Genomic DNA, 19,473 nt, shown 5'->3' with positions numbered 1-19,473 from the left:
TGCACAAAGCCTTGAAACAGTTTTTGAGCTGACTGGAATTTATTAGTTTAATAAGATATAGAGGTACAGAACACTAGACAGATACTGTTTGATTAAAACCTTATTTTATTCTTTTGTTTTCTCTTTATGGACAACTTGTATGTAGTTCATGGATCAAATTTTGCTGACACTGATATAATTGTCCACTGTTTTCATCTCAGGAAAACACAGTATGTGTTACCTGGGAAAATGCCATTTGACTTAGTTCAAGAGATGGGAGATGTGCTGGAAGAAGGATCCTGTGGGAGACTGTTCTATAAATTACTTGTATAAGTTAACCAAAGAGGACACATCCTCCATATATTCACTTATATTTCACATGGTTAATATTTTCACTTACTGGTAAATCTTTCTTTAGAGTTTCTGACATGTTGGTTTACAGATCTAGAGAGATGAAGTAACCAAAAGAAACCTTTAAGTAATCTACAAACCTTGAGCTTCTCTTTTTTTTTTTTGGTTTTTCGAGACAGGGTTTCTCTGTGTAGCTTTGCGCCTCTCTGGAACTCACTTGGTAGCCCAGGCTGGCCTCGAACTCACAGAGATCCGCCTGGCTCTGCCTCCCGAGTGCTGGGATTAAAGGCGTGCGCCACCACCGCCCGGCTGAGCTTCTCTTGAAAAAGCCATTTATCTGATGGTATGCAGAATTTGTTTTGTCACCATGGCAAATTACATAAAATGAAAGACCTTTCAAAGAAGACTATATTGTTATTGTAATCCTGGTAGTATTTTGTCATTTATCTAATAATATTAAGAAGAAAAAAACAGTATTTGCTTTTTTTTAGCTCCCTGTGATTGCAGTTTGATTTGGACCTGACACTCTATATGGTAGAATCTCTGTCCCTTGCCCCAGCCTACTAAGCAAGACCAGGCGACAGGGAAAGAAAACAGAAAGGGCCACCTGTTACATTATCACTAAAATCTAGTCAGACATTACAAAGCCACATTGTCCTTTCTTCTGACCAGGCCATTGTATCACTCTTCTCCTGTCAAGGATGCTGGGCTTAAGCAGCTCAGTCACCTCAACTTCCTCTGGCCCAATTCAGAGTTCTCAACTTTTTAATTTTCTCCAATCATCCTATCAAGTTTGGAACATGAACTCTGGTGCTACCTGTAGATAGAGGTGGCATTGAGTAGAAAGACTATGGAGATGAATGTCCGTCTTTCTCTCTTTCTCATCCTCTCTTGCTACCTTCTCACTATCATTCTCTCTCATATATGTTGAACAAATACCTCCTGCCTTAGTTTCTTCTTTATTGTTGTGGTAAAACACCATGACGAAGATAACTTATAAAAGAAAGCTTTTAGTTGGGTTTACAGTTTCAGGGAGTTAGAATCATGATGGCATAGAAAGGCGCGGTGGTAGGAACGGCTGAAAGTTCGCATCTCGACTGCAAGCAGGAGGCAGGCGGGAAGAAAGTGCTGGGAATGGTGTGAGGCTTTGAAACCTCAAAACCGTCTCCTGCCCTGTAACAAAACTTAGCAGGAAGCTTGAAAGACAGCACTGGGAATAGTGGGAATCTTTTGAAATCTCAAAATTCTCTTCTGCCCCATGGCATAACTCCTCTAACAAAACCACACCTCCTAATACTTCCTAAATAGGTCCATGAACATGCCTGTTGATATTTCCATTGTTATGGTCTTGTTTATGCAAATATTGTCCAGATACTGGAACATATAACCTATGGGGTGTGTTTTATTCAAACCCCACATCCTGTGTCACTGTCTGTCTCTATTAGCTGTGTTTTTTCAAGTGTTTGGGGGGAGGGTCCTCACTCCTTAGTCCATTGTCCTGTCTGTGTATCTTCAGCTCCCCTTATACCTTTGTCCATTGGCTCCATTAGATGATTGCTAAGAAGTTCATTCCAATAACTTGAACATTTCAGATGTTTTGACAATTTTAAAATTTGCTTTTATTTTCCAGTATATATTCAAGCTTTACTTACTGTAAGTCAAGCTGAGAGTAGGAGAAGACAGTTTAGTAAGTCTTAGAAACGGACTAAGGTCTCCTAAAATCTGACCACTATACTGAAACGTGATCCTAATTAGTCTTAACAATAAAAACCTGGAGTCAGATATTAGGGTGAAAGCTGAAAGATCAGAAATGTAGAGCATCAGCCACCAGAAACTTCTTGCCTCTATGAAATCTCAGACCAAATAGGGCATCCTGTCTCTATAAATCCTCAGACTGAATGGACTTCCTGTCTCCACCCACCTCATATTCCTGTCTTCACCTCCCTAGAGCTGAGATCAAAGTCATGATCCTCCCAAGTGCTAGAATCAAAGGTGTGAGCCACCACTGCCTGGCCTCTATGGTTAACTAGTGGCTAGCTCTGCCCTCTGATCTCCAGGCAAGCTTTACTTGTTAGAACACAAAATATCTTACAGCACTATACCTGCTTCACTGGATAAGGGCTTGAGAATAAACTCAGCATAAAATTATAAAAAGAGATTTCTTTTTAAAGGCTGACTTGCAGGATTAGAGATTGACTAGTTGACCAAAGACTCTCTGCATGCTGGAGAGTTGGAGAACCTGACAGCTCCTCAGACTGAGAGACCTCTGAACTTGGGAAGCCAGTCTAGGCTAAGGCTTGGCAGCTCGATGGAGAGTTTCTGGTGGGTAGTGAAAGCCTGAAGAAGGCAGGCTGATGTCTGTGGGTGATGGAAGCAGCAGATAGGCATGCTTGCTCTGGAAGAGCGGTTTGCAGGGACTAACTGGCTTCCTTTCATCTTCCCATCCCAGCTCCAGCATATTAGAGGCTAACAACCACAGCCAGTTGCTATCCCACATCACTGGCCTCTAGAAACACCTTGCAAGGAATTTGGTATCAAGGCTAGTTGTTTTTTTTTTACCCCTAGAAGTGTAATTATAACTTTCTGAAATTAATAAAACATCTCTGAAATAGAACATAATTCAACATAAATGATTTGGTTTGATTTCTGTTGATCTTTGCACTGTGTCCGGGGGTGGTTTTCTGTGATGGTTCCCATTTGCTGTAAAGAAAAGTTTCTTTGATGAAAGGTAGATTTATTATCTAATACAAAGTCATCAGCCCTGAAATCATATACACACAAACAACAAAAAGGGATGCAGCAAGTTCTTATTCATATATCTGTCCATACAGACACATGTGTATATACGTAACAATAATAAAGAAAAGAGGCTATCAATTTGAGAGGGAGAGTCATGAGAGGGTCTGGAGGGAGGAAACTGAAGGAGGAAAGTGATGCAATTCTATTTTAATTTTAAAAGTATATAAAATACACAATAAAAATAATCCATTTTTCTTTGAGCTTACTGTATGCCTTCTGCTTGGATTTATGAAATAAAAATTTCAAAAATATTCTAAGTTTGTGTTAATTGGCATTGCTTGCAAAAATATGCTTCTTTGATGAGTTTTGAGAGGTACACTAAATTATGGGTATAACAATGAGTGATTAGGAGTCAGTTTATCAATATGGTTACTTAGCAGACTTGGAGTAGTAGGGTCTCCCTTAGTGCCTATGACCCATAGGTTCTTAGCCCCAGTAACAGTGAAAGATATGAGTATCATCTTGTGGAGTTGGCCTTGACTCTAATCAGCAAGATGTTGGTTACTCTACAGCCATGCCCCTGTTGTACAAGTGGTTGTGTCTTGCCAGGCTGGTTGTTGTCCCTTGCCAGGTTAATGACTGGGTAAGACTGATGATCACCATTGTCCTTGGTAATGTGCATAGCACCTTCCAGCCCTTTACCGAGTAAAGCTGTAGCTTCCATGTGGGTTTATTTTCTGTGTCCTGTGACTCAATGGTGAGTAACACAGGAAACAAGCTTTTCTGGACACTGAAGGCCTGTTGCACACATAAACTTGTAGTAATTATGACAGCCTCCACAAGCCAGACAAAAATCTCAGCATGGAGCGTTTGGTGGAGGTGGGGACAAAGTTTCACCTCTTGCTAAGGAGCTGTTGGCAGTTGATGGCTGCTAAGAGAGGGAGGGTCAGTTTTCTTTAAGGCTGTAAGTCCTGGTTGATGGACCACACTCCAGTGAAGTATATGAACAGCACACAATGTTCTTCAGGTATTTAGAAAAGTAGAGGACACAAAGTTGGGTGGGTAGAGAAGGAGGGATGGATCTGGCAGAAGTGGAGAGAGGGGTATATATGATTAAAATATGTTGTATGATAATCTCAAAGAACTAATAAAAGTTTGAAAAATATTCTAACAGTTATTGAAAACATACACGCATGTATTTTAACCTTATGCCTTTTTTGTAAGTTTTACTTTCTTTTTCTTTTAACTATTTTATGACCTGATTGAAAAGATTGGATTTTAAATCATGCAGAAGTTGTTACAAGAGCTTAGGCTTAGGTAGTAAGAGTTTATGTTGTAATTTCTTTCTTTGTTATAATTCAATATCCTTTCATATAATGTCTTCTACCAGGACAAGCCATTTCAATACTTCTTATAGGCACACTTAGTGGCTCCTTCCTGTGTACTTCCTTAGCACATTGTAACACAACTCTTAATCAAGTCTTACTATATTCTGCTTATTTACTAACAGGTCTGTCTGTCTAGCTAGACAGAATTCCTTTAGGGATGAGATGGTATCATACTGTATGTATCTCTAGTATGCATTTCAGCCCCTATTATGTCTACCAGATACAATACTTCTGTTAATTAAGCCTTTTTTATAGTAAAGAAATTTAGGAGTGAAATCATACTCAAGAGGCTAGGAGAGATGACTCAACAGTTAGGAGCATGTAGTGTTCTCAAAGAGAACCTGTTTTTGGTTCCTAGCACCCACTTCAAGCGACACACTACAACCTGTAAGTAGTTCCAAGAGATCTGATGCCCCCTTTAGCTTCTGCGGACTCTTTGTATGTATGTGGTGCACAAAAACTCGTGCAGACCTACACACAACACATTAATTTAAAAAAAAAGCTTGAAAAGCATTTTGATGTCGAATCATTAAAATTGGTCATAAATTTATGGACAGCCATTTGTACACATTATTAGTATGGATAATTAAATCATTGGAATTAAAGTACAAGATACAAATTTATTAAGAACTATTGAAAAGGGGGGTTGGTGAAATAAATGGTTCAGCAGGTAAAGGCTCTTCCTTCATAAGTGTGATGCTTACAGTTCTATCTGCAGAGTCCACAGTGGAAGGATAAAACTGATTCTCACAGATTGTCTTCTGACCTCCACATGTGTACTGTGGCACACTTGCACTCACACACGCACACACACACACACACACACACACACACACACACACATACCATAATAATAAATAAATTGTTTAAAAATGTTGAAACATGAAGAGGCATGGTGGACAACCGTAGAAGTATATACTTATGCATTAATTATCCAATTTGAAAAATAAGATGGTATCAGCCCAGCCAAAGCTTTCTCTGTACCTCTCCCCAGCTTTATCTGCTCCCATCCTTTCTCTGCCAGAGAGAGCAGTGAGGACCGTTCTAGTCCGTTTCCTCACATGTTCATTCCCTGTGTTTGCGGCCCTCGGCATGATGTGGCATTGTATGAAATTATTCTTTCAAATGATTCCATGAACATTGCCGTACTGTGTCCTTTCATATTTATCTTCTCATCAGGATTATGTTTGTTACATATTTTCACGTTAGAAGGTGTAATTCTACTTTAAATTCATGATTCTATTCCTCACTTAGTCATCCTACAGTTGGGATGATGATTAAAACATTTTTCTTTTTCCAGTGACATTAATATACAAAAATACCTAGACAGATGCTTTAAAAATATCTCACTAAACCAACAGATGTTGTCAATTTCAGTATTTGGGCTATTTAGAAAGGCAAGTCTAATATTTGTTAGACTTTAAATTTTGTAGTAATATTTGAGTCCTAACAATAAATATGCTTATTGTATTACTGTTCATTGCATTATATTGGTAATATTTTCATGACTGACCTTGTTACTAAAGGAAATTTGAAGTAATTTACAATGAGGAAATATTTAATTCAAATAACAACACATGCTATCTAAGAAAACTAAGATCTATTGATAGGATTACTACACATACATGAAAATATTTGAAATACAATCTTTGAAAATACTACCTTTAAAATGTATAAAGTTAATTTTTTGTTTAATTTTGACCTCAGTTAAAGAAGATGATTTGTTAGGTAAGATGACATACTTGGTTGGAAACTGAAGTCTTGAAAGTAGCCTTTTATATAATAATTTGACATGAAATCAAATAATTGAGTTTTTAAAACAAGATGCGTACATGGTCTGTGAATGACAGATTAACAAGATATTTTATAGGCCACTGAAAACAAAATCCAGGGAAAGGATGTGCAGCTGCTTTGGTTCCTAGTCCTGAGGGAGGTCTCTGCAATGCAATTGCTTAATCCCTTTATCAGTGTTTGGACAAATTAGTGAAGTATCCAACACTCTGGAGGCTTCCCACTCTTAGAAGCACAGTTCCTGACCTCTGCTGAGATTCAGATGTTGGAGATGAGCTGAGAGGGCTAGTGCTGACTGAAACTGAGAGCGGTTGCCGAAGCCTTCCCGGTCACATGACTCGCTCTATTAGGTTTCACTGAACGAAGCATGTGAGGATGTGGTGGAATTGTGTTCCCCAAAATATTGTGCACCCTAATAAACTTATACAGAGGCTAGATACAGAGGCTAGAAAATAGTGGCACACACACCTTCAATCCTAGCCTTCTGGAGGCATAGATCTCTGTGAGTTCAAAGCCACACTGGAAACAGCCAAGCATGGTGACTCATGCCTTTAATCCCAGGAAGTGATGGCAGGAGGCAGAAAGGTATATATGGTGTGAGGACCAGAAACTAGAAGCTTTTAGCCTTGGTTAAGCTTTTAGGCTTTGAGCAGCACAGTTCAGCTGAGATTCATTCTGGATGAGGACTGAGAGGCTTCCAGTCTGAGCAAACAGGATCAGCTGAGGAATTTACGAGGCGAGGTGGCTGTGGCTTGTTCTGCTTCTCTGATCTTCCAGCATTTACCCCAATACCAGGCCCTGGGTTTGTTTTTATTAATAAGACCATTTAAGATTCATGCTACGTGAGGATGCTATAATACAAACTTTTGATAAAGGGTATCTAGAGTTGAGATGTATGCCTAGGGCATCGTGTTTCTCAGTCCATAGAAAAGCTTATATAAGTAAGAAAATGCATGTCAGTCTCTTGTCTGACCCAGAACTGGCATTTCTGAGTAAGATCATCCCATCAGGAAAGTCAACAGCTGTGGCCAGAAGAGGTATTGTTAAAAGTTCTTTGTTTTCCAAAGATGACTAGACTGCTACTCACAACTCCAGGGAGGCGACCTAGAAAACAGGACCCCAAGAAAGACACAGGGATCGCCCAATGACAGAGAAATGGATCAGATCTACATGAACAACCTGGACCTGAGTGGGGGTAATGAAGGGCAAGGGTCGAGGGAAAGAGAACTTGGGGGAGCGGGAGATCCCAGCTGGATCAAGAACAGAGAGGGAGAACAAGAAATAAGAGACCATGGTAAATGAAGACCACATGAGAATGGGAAGGAGCAAAGTGCTAGAGAGGTCCACAGAAATCCACAAAGATACCCCCACAACAGACTGCTGTCTATGGTCGAGAGACAGCCCGAACTGACCTACTCTGGTGATGGGATGGCCAAACACCCTAACTGTCATGCTAGAAATCTCATCTAATGACTGAGGGAACTGGATGCAGAGATACAGGACCAGGCCCCAGGTGGAGCTCTAGAAGTCCAGTTGGCAAGAAAGAGGAGGGTTTGTATGAGCGAGATTTGTTGAGACCAAGATTGGAAAAAGCACAGGGACAAATAGCCAAACGAATGGAAACACATGAACTATGAACCAATAACTGAGGGGTCCCCAACTGGATCAGGCCCTCTGGATAAGTGAGACAATTGATTAGCTTGAACTGTTTGGGAGGCATCCAGGCAGTGGGACCGGGACCTGTCCTCAGTGCATTAGCTGGCTGTTTGGAACCTGGGGCTTATGCAGGGACACTTTGCTCAGCCTGGGAGGAGGGGACTGGACCTTCCTGGACTAAATCTACCAGGATGAGCTGAATCCCCAGGGGAGTCTTTGCCCTGGAGGAGATGGGAATGGGGGGTGGACTGGGGGGAAGGGGAGCCCAGAGGAGGGAGGACAAGGGAACCCGTGGCTGATATGTAAAATTAAATTATAAAATTAAAAAAAAAGAATAGAAAAAAAAAGTTCTTTGTTTTCATGAAAAGGCTCTTTGATTTCCAGAATTTTTTTTTTCAAGGTAACATCATTTAAATTCACTCATGTTCAGAAGTCTCCTGGAAGGCTTCACTCTGGCAACCTACACCTAATAAATTTCAGGAATGTGAACATCAGTTTTAATAAACAGAACTTGGCCTCTAAACTCCATATGGTCCTATCCCGTGAAATCTGTAATTAATAGCAATTAATTATTACTTTCTAATTATTATTTGATTATTATTTAATTATTATCACTTTCAAAGCAGTAACTTTATCTTTTAGTAACAAATCTTCCATGATAGTGTTAAAATTACATAACTGTCAGATTTGGGTAAATTCTATGTCAAAGTTATCTGTTTCTATAAACATTCTTGTTCTTGTACTTTAGACATGCCATGGTCTTTTGGGTCACCAGTTTGCCCCATAGAAGATTTATAAGCATAGATACAAAAAATTATATATAGATATTAATATAGCATTACATTTATGAATACAAATTTTAAAACAGATACATATCATAAACTTAATTGTATATTTTTAAAACTTTTTTGTAAATTGGGCTCATCTTTGGCTGTATAAACATTTAGAAATAGAGAAAAAGTAAAATTTAAACTTCATCCAATCATCACACATATATCATTACTATTAACATTTGTTTTCTTTTCGTCCAGTCTTTTTATGTACAGTTTTTATGTATTTTTGTTTTGGAATAAACTGGACATCAACAGAAGTGTTTAGCTGTACTAATATTCTGTATGTGGTGTTACAAATTCCAAGCTTTCTGTAATTGCTTCTTGACTTTTTACTCTTCCATTGATTGAAGTCTTCCACATACCATCATTTATGCCTTTTGGCATATAATGTATGGTTCTGATTTTCACAGCCATCAGGTGTGTTCTCTGCTTCTATCTGCTAATCAACAGTGCCATTAAAGCATTACATCTGTGCCTCATGTATATTTTAATGCAAGGGAACTTCTGTTTCCTCTCCAAGGAGTTGGATATTTCATATTTCTCCAATTACAGTATTTCTATAAAAATTTGAACTCTGTTTCCAGCTATGAATGAAAATGAATAACCCATTTCTTGCTATTTTAATATCATGTGGATATTCTATAAAGTATAGATTATATACAGTCACATAACATGTAAACATTTAAGAACTGATAATATTGTGAGATGGTATTGCCTGTATCCTGCCAAATAATTATTTTTCTTCTTTGTAGCATAGAGCATTGCATTGAAGAAATACAGTCTGAAGTAAACAAACTCTGTCCAGATGTGCAGCTGCAAACAACAGCGGACTGCTTCACATGGCTAACTAACTATAATTATAATTCATCTAAGTCACCATCCATTTCCCATGGAGATTTGATAAAATTCCTCAAAATAATGGTAAAAATCGCTTGTTTTATGGTAGGGTGGGGAGCAGGGAATACAGCTGGTTGAATTACAGTATGTTAATATTAATTGTATTGGTAATATTGGTAATGTCTTATGTGGGAGTTTTGTTTTGGAGTATGTTTTTGTCTTCTTGTTATTGTTGTTGATTCTATTTCTTCCCCCATCAATTGCTATGACATATTTTTAAAATTACTTGTAGCACCAAAGTAAATTGTATAGAAATGGAAGTTAAATGTCCTCCTTCCTGGGTGACTTGTCGTATGCCCTGCAGCATGTTAATGCAGAGCACACTGATACAATCCGCAGTTGTCTCCAAAGAAGTTCATATCATTAGATTTTCTGTTCTTTCCCAACGCTAGTTTTCTCTGTGCTCAAAACCAAAGACAGTACTAGTCCCTTGTTGTATCTATTAAGTGGCCTTATTTCTCATTCCCTGCATTTGGAACTTACAATAATACCCACTTTTGTTTTGTTTTGTTTTCTTTCAGTGGAAGCAGAAATGTGCACATGACTGCTGTTAATTGGTGGTCCTTTATTGCTGGCCATCTACTTGAGAGGAATTTTTTGTTAATCTTCAACAAGAATAGTTATTATTATACCCACATCTACAGGGGTGGCTAGGTTACAAAAACAGATTCTCAAAGAAACAGCACAATTTTTAGGAAGCAGAATTTCTTTAGCTATGGTTTTAATTTAATTTAGTAGAGAGAAAAGGACTGTTTTTGTCCAAACATCAAAAACATTGACCAAAGCAGATGTGGAAAATATCTTGAGGTTTAGGTGGTTTAGGATGACAGAATCAGATGGAATAGTTTTTGTCTGTTGCTATTATTACAGTTGTCTCTTTCATGCTCATGAAGTAATACAAGGAAGATAAAGGAAGACTATATGCCCTGAAGCCTTAACCTTTTAAGAAATTCCTCTCACCCATTATCTCTTGAAGGTAGAGCCTTGAAGAATAAATATGGATGCAGTTATTCCTTTAATTTCTTCTGTTAGGAGCCATATGTATTGTATTTCACCAATGTTGATGTAATAATGCTTTCTCATTTAATTAAAAGCAAAGGATTTCAATTATCTTTTAATCTGTCAGAAACAACTCATTGTCTATTCACTGCAAAGCAAAGGCCACCTTAGTTCTCCTCAAACACATGTTTTGTTTTGTTTTTTACATAATTGATCATATTATTTTTGAGGAAATAATCTTGTTATCAAAACAGATTCAAATTAAAATAAGTCAGTTTTTACATGCTAATTGTGTCAATCTCGATGGCATTTTTATATATCTATTTTTTACAAAAGGTTATTAGTTAGCTATGAAACTGGTTCTTAGTATGATAGTTATACTGATGCTATTTTCAAATTTTAAATAATCATACAAAACACATGGTTTGAACCTCTGTAGTCTATTGGTTTTTGTTTGATCAAATATTTACAACTATTAGCTGGCTTATATAACACATCTGATTCATTGAATTGCCTTAGTGCTGCTGGGTCCAAGACTCGGTGAGAACATTTCCTTTCTAGAAATATGCAAAGAACTAAACTGTACGAGACGTGAGAGATGTGCAGGATGCTCATGTGGAGAGGATGAAGCCATGTTTGTGCATAGTGGTGTCCCTCACTCCAGAACTCACATATGATGTTTGAGAAGTCATTTTAGCATGTATCACATCAGATATCCTTATCCAGACATTAGGCTTTTAGGGTTTTCAAATATCAGCATCACAGAGATTTCCTTGTGAATAAACTGGAGAATATATGGAAAATGCTTTTTCTGTAATAAAATATAGGTATTTGCTATAATTATTAAAATTTCCCATTAAATGTGCATTGCAGTACTTAGAGTGACTGAGGGCCAATTCCAGGAATCTGTCTAGTTGTTTAACTCTGAATTATACATAATACCTGTGGTATCTTTATCAATAAGAAATCTCAAAGCCAGACTAATTTTTATGCCACTGGAGCCTTGCTTCCATTTCTTTTCTAATCAGCTTGTTTCTACTTACAGAATATGAACTAATTTCAGTATTGACTGAAAGGGATATAATTAGGCAAGTCATCATGTTTGGAGAATGTGTGTGCTATTCAGAGTCCAAGAAGAAAGTAATTTTTTTGTTCTTTTATTATTCCCAATTACTCCCACCATTGTTTTCTACCAACTCAGGAAGATTAAAGGAATAATTCCCTAACATCTTTTGGGGAGCCTTTCTGAAGATTTCTTTATCCCATTTTGAGTTAGTTATTTCTTTGGAGAGAACAGAAATATTCTCAGATTAATTTTTAAAGTAAAAATCTTTCTTAACATGGTTCTCAGCAATGAATTTAAATGAAAGTTGAAATCTTCCAATGTATTACATTTTATTTCTCAGGATGGCAGCTATTAGTAACCCCTAGGTACCGACTATATTTAATTATTTCTTTTCTAGAATTATCTTAAGGATTGTATTTTGTTTGAAGTTTTATAGTAAGTATATTCACTCAGGCATACAAATTCCCTTCCAGAGATTAATTAGGGCATGGTCTTGATTTTATTTTGTCTTAGGAACTCATTGTTTTCTCTAACAGCTCTGTATCTAGAAATAAGTTTCAGCTTTGCTACAGCTCAGATCGCAGAGACTAGTGAGGGCTGAAAGGTCCATGTACAGAAGCATAACTAAACAGACAGCCAATCAGCTGGACTTGGCGAAATTCAGTCTATAGAAGTTAACACATTCTGTGCTGCCAGCATTGATTAAATCCCCAGTGCAATACAAAAATATGTTGAGGAGTATAGGACAGTCATTCTAAATTTTAGTCATTTTATGAAATTTTATGAAATTGTGTGTTTAGAAATAATTTTTGTTTTTCTTAGGTTTAATTACATGTCTAATGTTGTGATTTACTTTTATCAGCAAGATTTATTGAATAATGAAGAAAATCAAGAAGAAATGATCCTGGATTTACTCTGGGACCTCTCCTGTCAGAGAAGCATCTCATTCCTGTCGCCCCTAGGAGGGACCTCGTTCTGTTTCCTCTCCAGGACATGTCTGCATTCTGTTGAAGATTATTCCTCTGTGGATGTAAAGTTTATTTGGGATGATGTAAGATTACATCTTCGACGCTTCCTAGTGAACAAGTTAGAAGGCCATAATGAGATAAACAACTCACAGCCAAGAATTAAACTGAAAAGTCAATGTATGCAGCAACTCCTCCTGCTCTACCCAGAATCAGAAGTGCTTGTCAAGTACCAAAGCATACAGAAGAGACTGCTGACTAAATTTCTGCAAACCTCCTTCCCTTCCTGCAACAGAGATTCAGATTTAGAAGTAATTGCTCATGGATACCAAAGTACAATGCTCACGTTATATTCAATGATAAAAGAGGATTTTAACATACTGTGTGAAATTTTAGCTCCGTCCTCAGTGGTGCAGTTCATTAAAGAAACTTACCTGGATACAGTTACAGAAGAAATGGCAAAAATTCTTGAAAATTTTTGTGAGCTGCAGTTCAAAGAAAATGCTGTTCCTGTAGTTAAAGCAAGCAAGAGCGCCGGCAAGCACAGAGGAACAGTGCATGCTTTGGGTTAGTGACATCTACGTTTCTGTTTGATTTCACTTCAGCCTTTTACATCTTTACTTTTCTGGCTTTTCTGTTGTTGGTATATGGTTAAATCCCATTGCAAGTTTCAAAATTAGCCAGAAAATAAATGAGCAGAAATGAGCTTTGAGCTCGTGCATTGCTGTTTCTGTGAGTGTGGTCAGGGAAGTGTTTCGTCTCTGGTTAAATCGTTAGTGACACTGAAATTGGAAGCCATATAAAAAGGAAGTTTTATTTTTCTGGAATGCATAAAATAAATGATTAAATATTAGCTAAAAGAAACTCATGTCTGTGCATGCAAATATAAATATATGTGCAAATATATGTACAACAGAAGAGCATGAACTTTACTGTATTATATCTTCCAAAGCCAAAACAGTATTACTTAAGAGGAGTTCTTGAAAGTTGGTTTAAATTTACATTAACTAAAATTAGAAGTCAAAAAATTATATTTCAGTCAGACAATTCTAGTAAATATAAATTATAAATATTAGTCATAAAATACTTTTTCATTGCTTAGAAGGTATAGCACTTTATAAATCATTTAAAAATATCTATTTCATATTATAATATATATAATAAAATATGACTTAAAATTCCTAATTTTATTCAAATATTAAAGAATAAAAAAATAACACTATAATAAACTTTCTTGTTATGGTTTTGATTTTCCACCAATCGGAAAAAATCAAAATAAAAGTATGATTGTTTTATTATCAGTCATGAAACACTAAGGAATTTCAATTTGTAAATGAATTCCTAAACTATATATCATTTAAGTATTTAAAAATTATCCATGCTGAATTAGTTATGTATCAGTTGATATTTTCTATATTACTATATATTTTACTTACCTTTGTTAATAAAATACCAGAAGACCAAATTAATGTGATTGATGCATTTTCAAGTACATTAATATCCTTCTGAAATTCCAGTTTTTTCTCTTCTAACTCACACTGTGTAACAGATGAGTCAGTCACTTAGTGGGATGACAGTGACGTTATGGTCATCTAATTCAACAACACTGTGAGTCTGCCCCAAGCAAATATACTTTCATCTTAATTGTGAACACATAATTTTGAAATGTGTTTCATGCCTGTGCTTGCTTTCTAAAAATATTGTATATATTTTTAAAAATCCTGTCTACTTATAAAGTGTTTTGTGTACAAAAGTTTTCTCTGGGCTAAATACAGTTTATAATAGAAGGTAAAATCATTCAGTTGAAAATACGTACAAATTGCTAATGAGTCTTGGGCTACTATAGAGGCAAAGTATGTAAGCCCACTTTAACACTGGGGTTGGAAACATTCCCACAAACCTAATGCGTTGATCCTTCTCAGACACTGTTTCCTGACTTCTCACAGTAACCACGTTCAAATGGAGCGTTCCATAAGTTAGGCGCTGTGCTGAGGGTAGCCGGTCTCTCTTGTTCCAATTTTACATCAAAAAATAGACTTACATGAATTCACTCTGGATTATTTGTGTCCAGTCAAGATTCATATTCACACTGAGGATTCACATACAGGGGTGTGTGTATGTGTGTGTGTGTGTGTGTGTGTGTGTGTGTGTATTGTTGTTGTTTGTTTTTTATAACACCTGTGTTCAACCTGTGTCTCAAAGTATAGAATTAAATGTTTTGTCATCAATAATTGAAATTTCAAACTTTCTTGGTCAAGTGATCCTCCTGAAAATAAGTTAGTTCAGCTTTATTGACTGCCTTTAACTAGTTCGTGAAGTAGCAACCATGTTTAAGATTCTGAGCCAGACACTAGGTTAGTGAGAGAACCAAATGAGTCATTACTGCCGTGTAAGAAGCACAGAGTAGCTCAGCAGACAAAAAACAAAAAATGGTTTTGTTTCTTCCAAGAACACAATTGTTTTGACCCAATGACAAAATTTTGTTTATTAACAAATTACAACTTCAAGAAGAATCAATAATTTACATTCCTTTTGGGATAAAATCTGGATTGACTGAATGGGAAAGTATTATCTTTAATATATGATCACTGAGTCCACTATTTTAGCCAAGACTATAGAGAGAGTATTTATGTAAAAATTTATTGGTTCAAATAGGGACGTGTACTAGCTTACTTAGTTCTGACTTCCTGACAAGGTGGTTGTCATTATATCTCCATTAAACAATGGAAATTACCGAATAAAGATTTTAAGTAATAACCACATGGTCATAAGTGACTTTGGGATTCAGATCAATGTGCGTCTGACTCCAGATCCCTTACTCTGCGACTACACTCTACTGATCAAACCATTACAGAACATGCCTCTGACTCACCGTCCGTGTGGTCACTGTCTTGCTCTTCTCCACACTGGACTGTATTTCCGATTCGAAAAGGACACAGCTCCAGTCTGAAATTATCTTGTTTTGGTTCCCCTTCTGCAGTCTATTCGTATATCTTGAGATTTGTGTGTGTGCTGTAGTCTTGTCTGCACAAATACCTCCAAGTCCTGTACGAGCTAAGACAGTTTGGACCTACTGTGTTTTTAATTGCCTCTGATTTTAGGTAGAGATTGGACGTTCTTTCCACAGTAGTCTGTGATTCATCTCTATTACTTGATCATTAAAGAAGTGTTACTATTGAACACAGTGTATAAGATTTTATTCCATGTGAGTTCATTTAATCTTTTGAACAGTTCATATTTTATATGGGGAAACTGAGACCAGAAGAGGTAATATTCTCACAGCTGTACAACTACTAAGTCACAGAAAGGAGCTTCCTTGGTTTTACACACAACTCACGTGCACACACATGCACATACATGCATATATGTATATACAACACACATATGCACTCATGCACATGTATATGTATGTATGTATATATGTGTGTTTGTATGTATGTATACACATACAAAAACCTCTGTCATTTTCTTGTGATAAGGTACAAGACAGGCATTATTTTTACTTGTATATAAGCTTATCACTAGAGTTAAATTCGTCATCTTGGTGTTATTTGGCAAATTTTGCTTTTATGTTCACACAGATTTGGACATTTCCTTGGAGCATCTGATATTTGAAGAAAATGATGTTAATATAAAGGTTTTAAAATCTTTTTAAGTTAGTGATCTTTTCTAGAAAACTATTGTTTTGCAGATAGTCTTTTACTTTTGCTATTATTATCACTATTATTAAGTAATAGCACTCTGTAGCCCAGGCAGGACCTAAACTTCCTTTGTGTCCACAGTTTACCTGACTCAGCCTCTCTAGTACAGATGTGAGCCCCTGGCCTCTCTAGTACAGATGTGAGCCCCTGGCCTCTCTGGTACAGATGTGAGCCCCTGGCCTCTCTGGTACAGATGTGAGCTGCCAAACCAGCTGAGCAGTGTGCCTTGCTCTTCTGTGCTCTGGTGATCTGCTTTTTTGCAGCACTGGGGAGCTAACCCAGGGCCTTGTGCATGCCGGCAGGTGCTCTGTCACTGAGGCACTGCCTTGCCCGAGCTTTCAGAGTAGTTTAAGATCCATGACATTTTTAATAAGCTTGTTATTTGTACTTTTATAGTTTCTCTTCTGATATTGCGAGGAAAGTATTATTTCTTAAGTGTTATGTATAATATTTTCTGTTTTCACTCGAAAGGCCTGAAGACCATAATAAATGGTTTCAGGAAGCTTGAGATTTGCAGTTAGCATTTAGATTATAACTAGATCTGTTCTTTGCAGATCATGTCATATTTATATGTCTTCATATTTGATCCCTATTTCAGGAGAATCATTTTTATATCTAAGTTTGGAATTACTAAGGAAACTAATTTTAATTTTAAAAATATATTATTCCCTTTGTATTTAAAAGTAGTATTCTAAATATTTGGGGAAGAGAGTTATTTTTGAGTAGCAAATTTCAGTTAAATTAATGCTCTATATTTTAATGATTAAATATGCAATTAAGAGATTAGAAGTCTAGAATAAGTCTCATAACTCCCTTCATCTTTTACTTGAGTTATTCTTAAGGTCCTTGTTAGCTTGAAAAAGACAAACAAAGTCTTCTCTATGCTCTTGAGTATTTGTAAAGTTTCAGAGCTGCAGCTGGAAAGAGGGAGATCGAAGAGTCCTGAAGGCTGATTGCAAACCACTGTCCCCAGCTGTTGAGTATAACTGAAGGTGAGGCGCAACCTTGAGAATAAACCCCACCTCCAGCCCCACCCCAGAAAGCCAGGTTAGTGGCCTATGCCTGTAATTCTAAGACTGGGAGTCTAAGGCCAGCCTGAAGTACATTACATAGGAAGACTCTGTCTAAAAACAGTAATGCAGATCTATGATCTGCATTGCAGAGCCAGTCTGGAAAAGTTAACCCTGTCTATAATAAATAAATAAAACTGAGTGGCAGAGTGTTCGTCTACCAGGAGCAAGGCCCTAGGTTCTGTTCACAGTTCCACAAAACTAAGAGGTAAACAAATGGGTCTTCAGGGTGAAGAAAGCCCTTTTTTGTTTGTTAGTTTTTGTTTTGTTTTGTTTTTTGAGACAGGGTTTCTCTGTGTACCTTTGGTGCCTGTCCTGGATCTTGCTCTGTAGACCAGGCTGACCTCAAACTCACAGAGATCCGCCTGGTTCCAACTCCCAAATACTGGGATTAAAGGCGTGAGCCACCACAGTCCATTAAGAAAGACCTTCTTGAGGGCAAAGTGATGACACACTTTTAGACAGGACACATTTGAAAAATAAGCGAATAAAAAGGCACCCTGCATCCTGAGCCGTCCAATGCCTCCCATAGCTGTGAGCAGGAAAGGGTGAAGTTTATCTGTGTGAGCACATAAACCACAGGCTGGAAGAACAGTCAGCTGAATACTGCCCTAGAGGAGCCTGAGGTTCCTGTGCTCCTTAGGAATGAGCAAAGATCTCCACAGCCAATACTACCCTTACTAGTTCCTAATTCTGCACAACCAGAAGGGACAACTTTAGATAACACAAAATGGTAAATGAGGTAAAAATAACAGACAGCAATGCCTAGTAAGTCATCAGTTTTTTTTTTAAAAGTAATAGCATTCTAGGGTTTTTATTTGTATTTGGTTGTTGTACTACTGTTGTGAGTGCTGATAAATTATATTGTTAATGAGCACTTGTCCCCCAGCTTTTTTATATCATAGCTGCTATTTTAGGGGAAACACTGTTATATATACCTTGTTTACAATTGCTTTGTATTAAGAAAGTGAGAAGTACAGTTTTGATTATAAGTCATCTTTTCTGGCTTTGACTGCCTGATGCAACCCCTTGTTTTATAAACCTTCGATAAGTGACTTCACTTTGGAATCTTTGAAAGGCTTGCATTAGATAATATCTAAGGATCTTTTGAAGTCTAAACTTCTTCTGATTCTACAACAAGAGTGCATGCTTACAGTTTGACACCAAGAATAACCAAATTTGTTCTCTCTATGGACAGAGATATGTTATACATATATTGGCTAAGTATATAGCTTTGTGTGTCACCTAAAACAAGCAAAAGACTCCTGTAATATCTCTCTCTGGGAGAGCTGTCTTCCCTTAAGCAAAGCCTAGGATTCACAACATGCAAATTGCCATTCTCATGCCCTGGTATTTGGTATAGGAGGGAGAATTGGAAGAAGAGTGTGCACAATAAGCAAAACTAAAAAGTGACGTTTTCTCCATCCAGCTTACATCTTAAAATATTCCTAGTCATTTATTTTTTTGTCTTCCCTTTTATCTCATAACCATGTTTGTTTCATGTTTACTCCTCAGAGTTTTTTAGTAGGAGCATTTTTAAACAAGTAATTGAAAATTAGGACCACATACAAGAAATAGACATACAATTATTACTCTGTATTGTTGACTAGAAAGGATTCAGTATGCCTAAATCCGTATAAGGATTCAGTATGCCTAAGTGCATATGTCTTTTCTCTGATATTATTTAAATCAAACAAGGCAGGGATTAGTAATGACATGTGTTTTGTCCACAGAAGAGCCAGCTGTTTCCTGCAAGGCTGCAGATAGTAGGCAGGGACAGTACTTTCTCACGAAACCTTACTCCAAACTGTATGAATTCCTCTATGAATAAAACAGTGATTCCTTGGGGCGAGGCCTTGTAAAGCACAAAATCGTGACCTTAGGTACCTGAAGTAGCTCATTTAGAGAGCATTAGACTGGAGTGGTCTCATTCCAAGGATGTGGTTAAGAGTTTCATAAACTCTTATAATACAGTAGTTGTACATGTTGAAGCTTCCTAATTGACATTAAGTCATCTTTCAGCGTGTAAAGAAAGTAA

At 37.1% G+C, this 19,473-nt stretch overlaps 1 protein-coding gene across 6 annotated transcripts in view; it reads left to right on the top strand.

Moving 5' to 3' along the window:
- Kiaa0825 (KIAA0825 ortholog) overlaps positions 1-19,473 on the top strand; it is a 433,759-nt gene that overhangs the window by 50,987 nt on the left and 363,299 nt on the right. For all 6 annotated transcript variants that reach the window (XR_008219664.1, XR_008219665.1, XM_052743698.1 and 3 more), the window contains 2 exons: positions 9,490-9,658; positions 12,562-13,231. Coding sequence is in view for 4 of the 6 variants with exons in the window: in XM_052743697.1 (XP_052599657.1) it covers positions 9,490-9,658; positions 12,562-13,231 (839 nt within the window). In the remaining 2 variants the exon portion in view is untranslated. The remainder of the gene's footprint in view (positions 1-9,489; positions 9,659-12,561; positions 13,232-19,473) is intronic.

This window comes from Peromyscus californicus, unplaced genomic scaffold, assembly GCF_007827085.1.
Source record: "Peromyscus californicus insignis strain IS unplaced genomic scaffold, ASM782708v3 Scaffold_18__1_contigs__length_77618521, whole genome shotgun sequence".
Taxonomy (NCBI): Eukaryota; Metazoa; Chordata; class Mammalia; order Rodentia; family Cricetidae; genus Peromyscus; species Peromyscus californicus.
The sequence above is the reverse complement of the archived record's forward strand: the minus strand, read 5'-3'. Positions and strand labels throughout refer to the sequence as shown.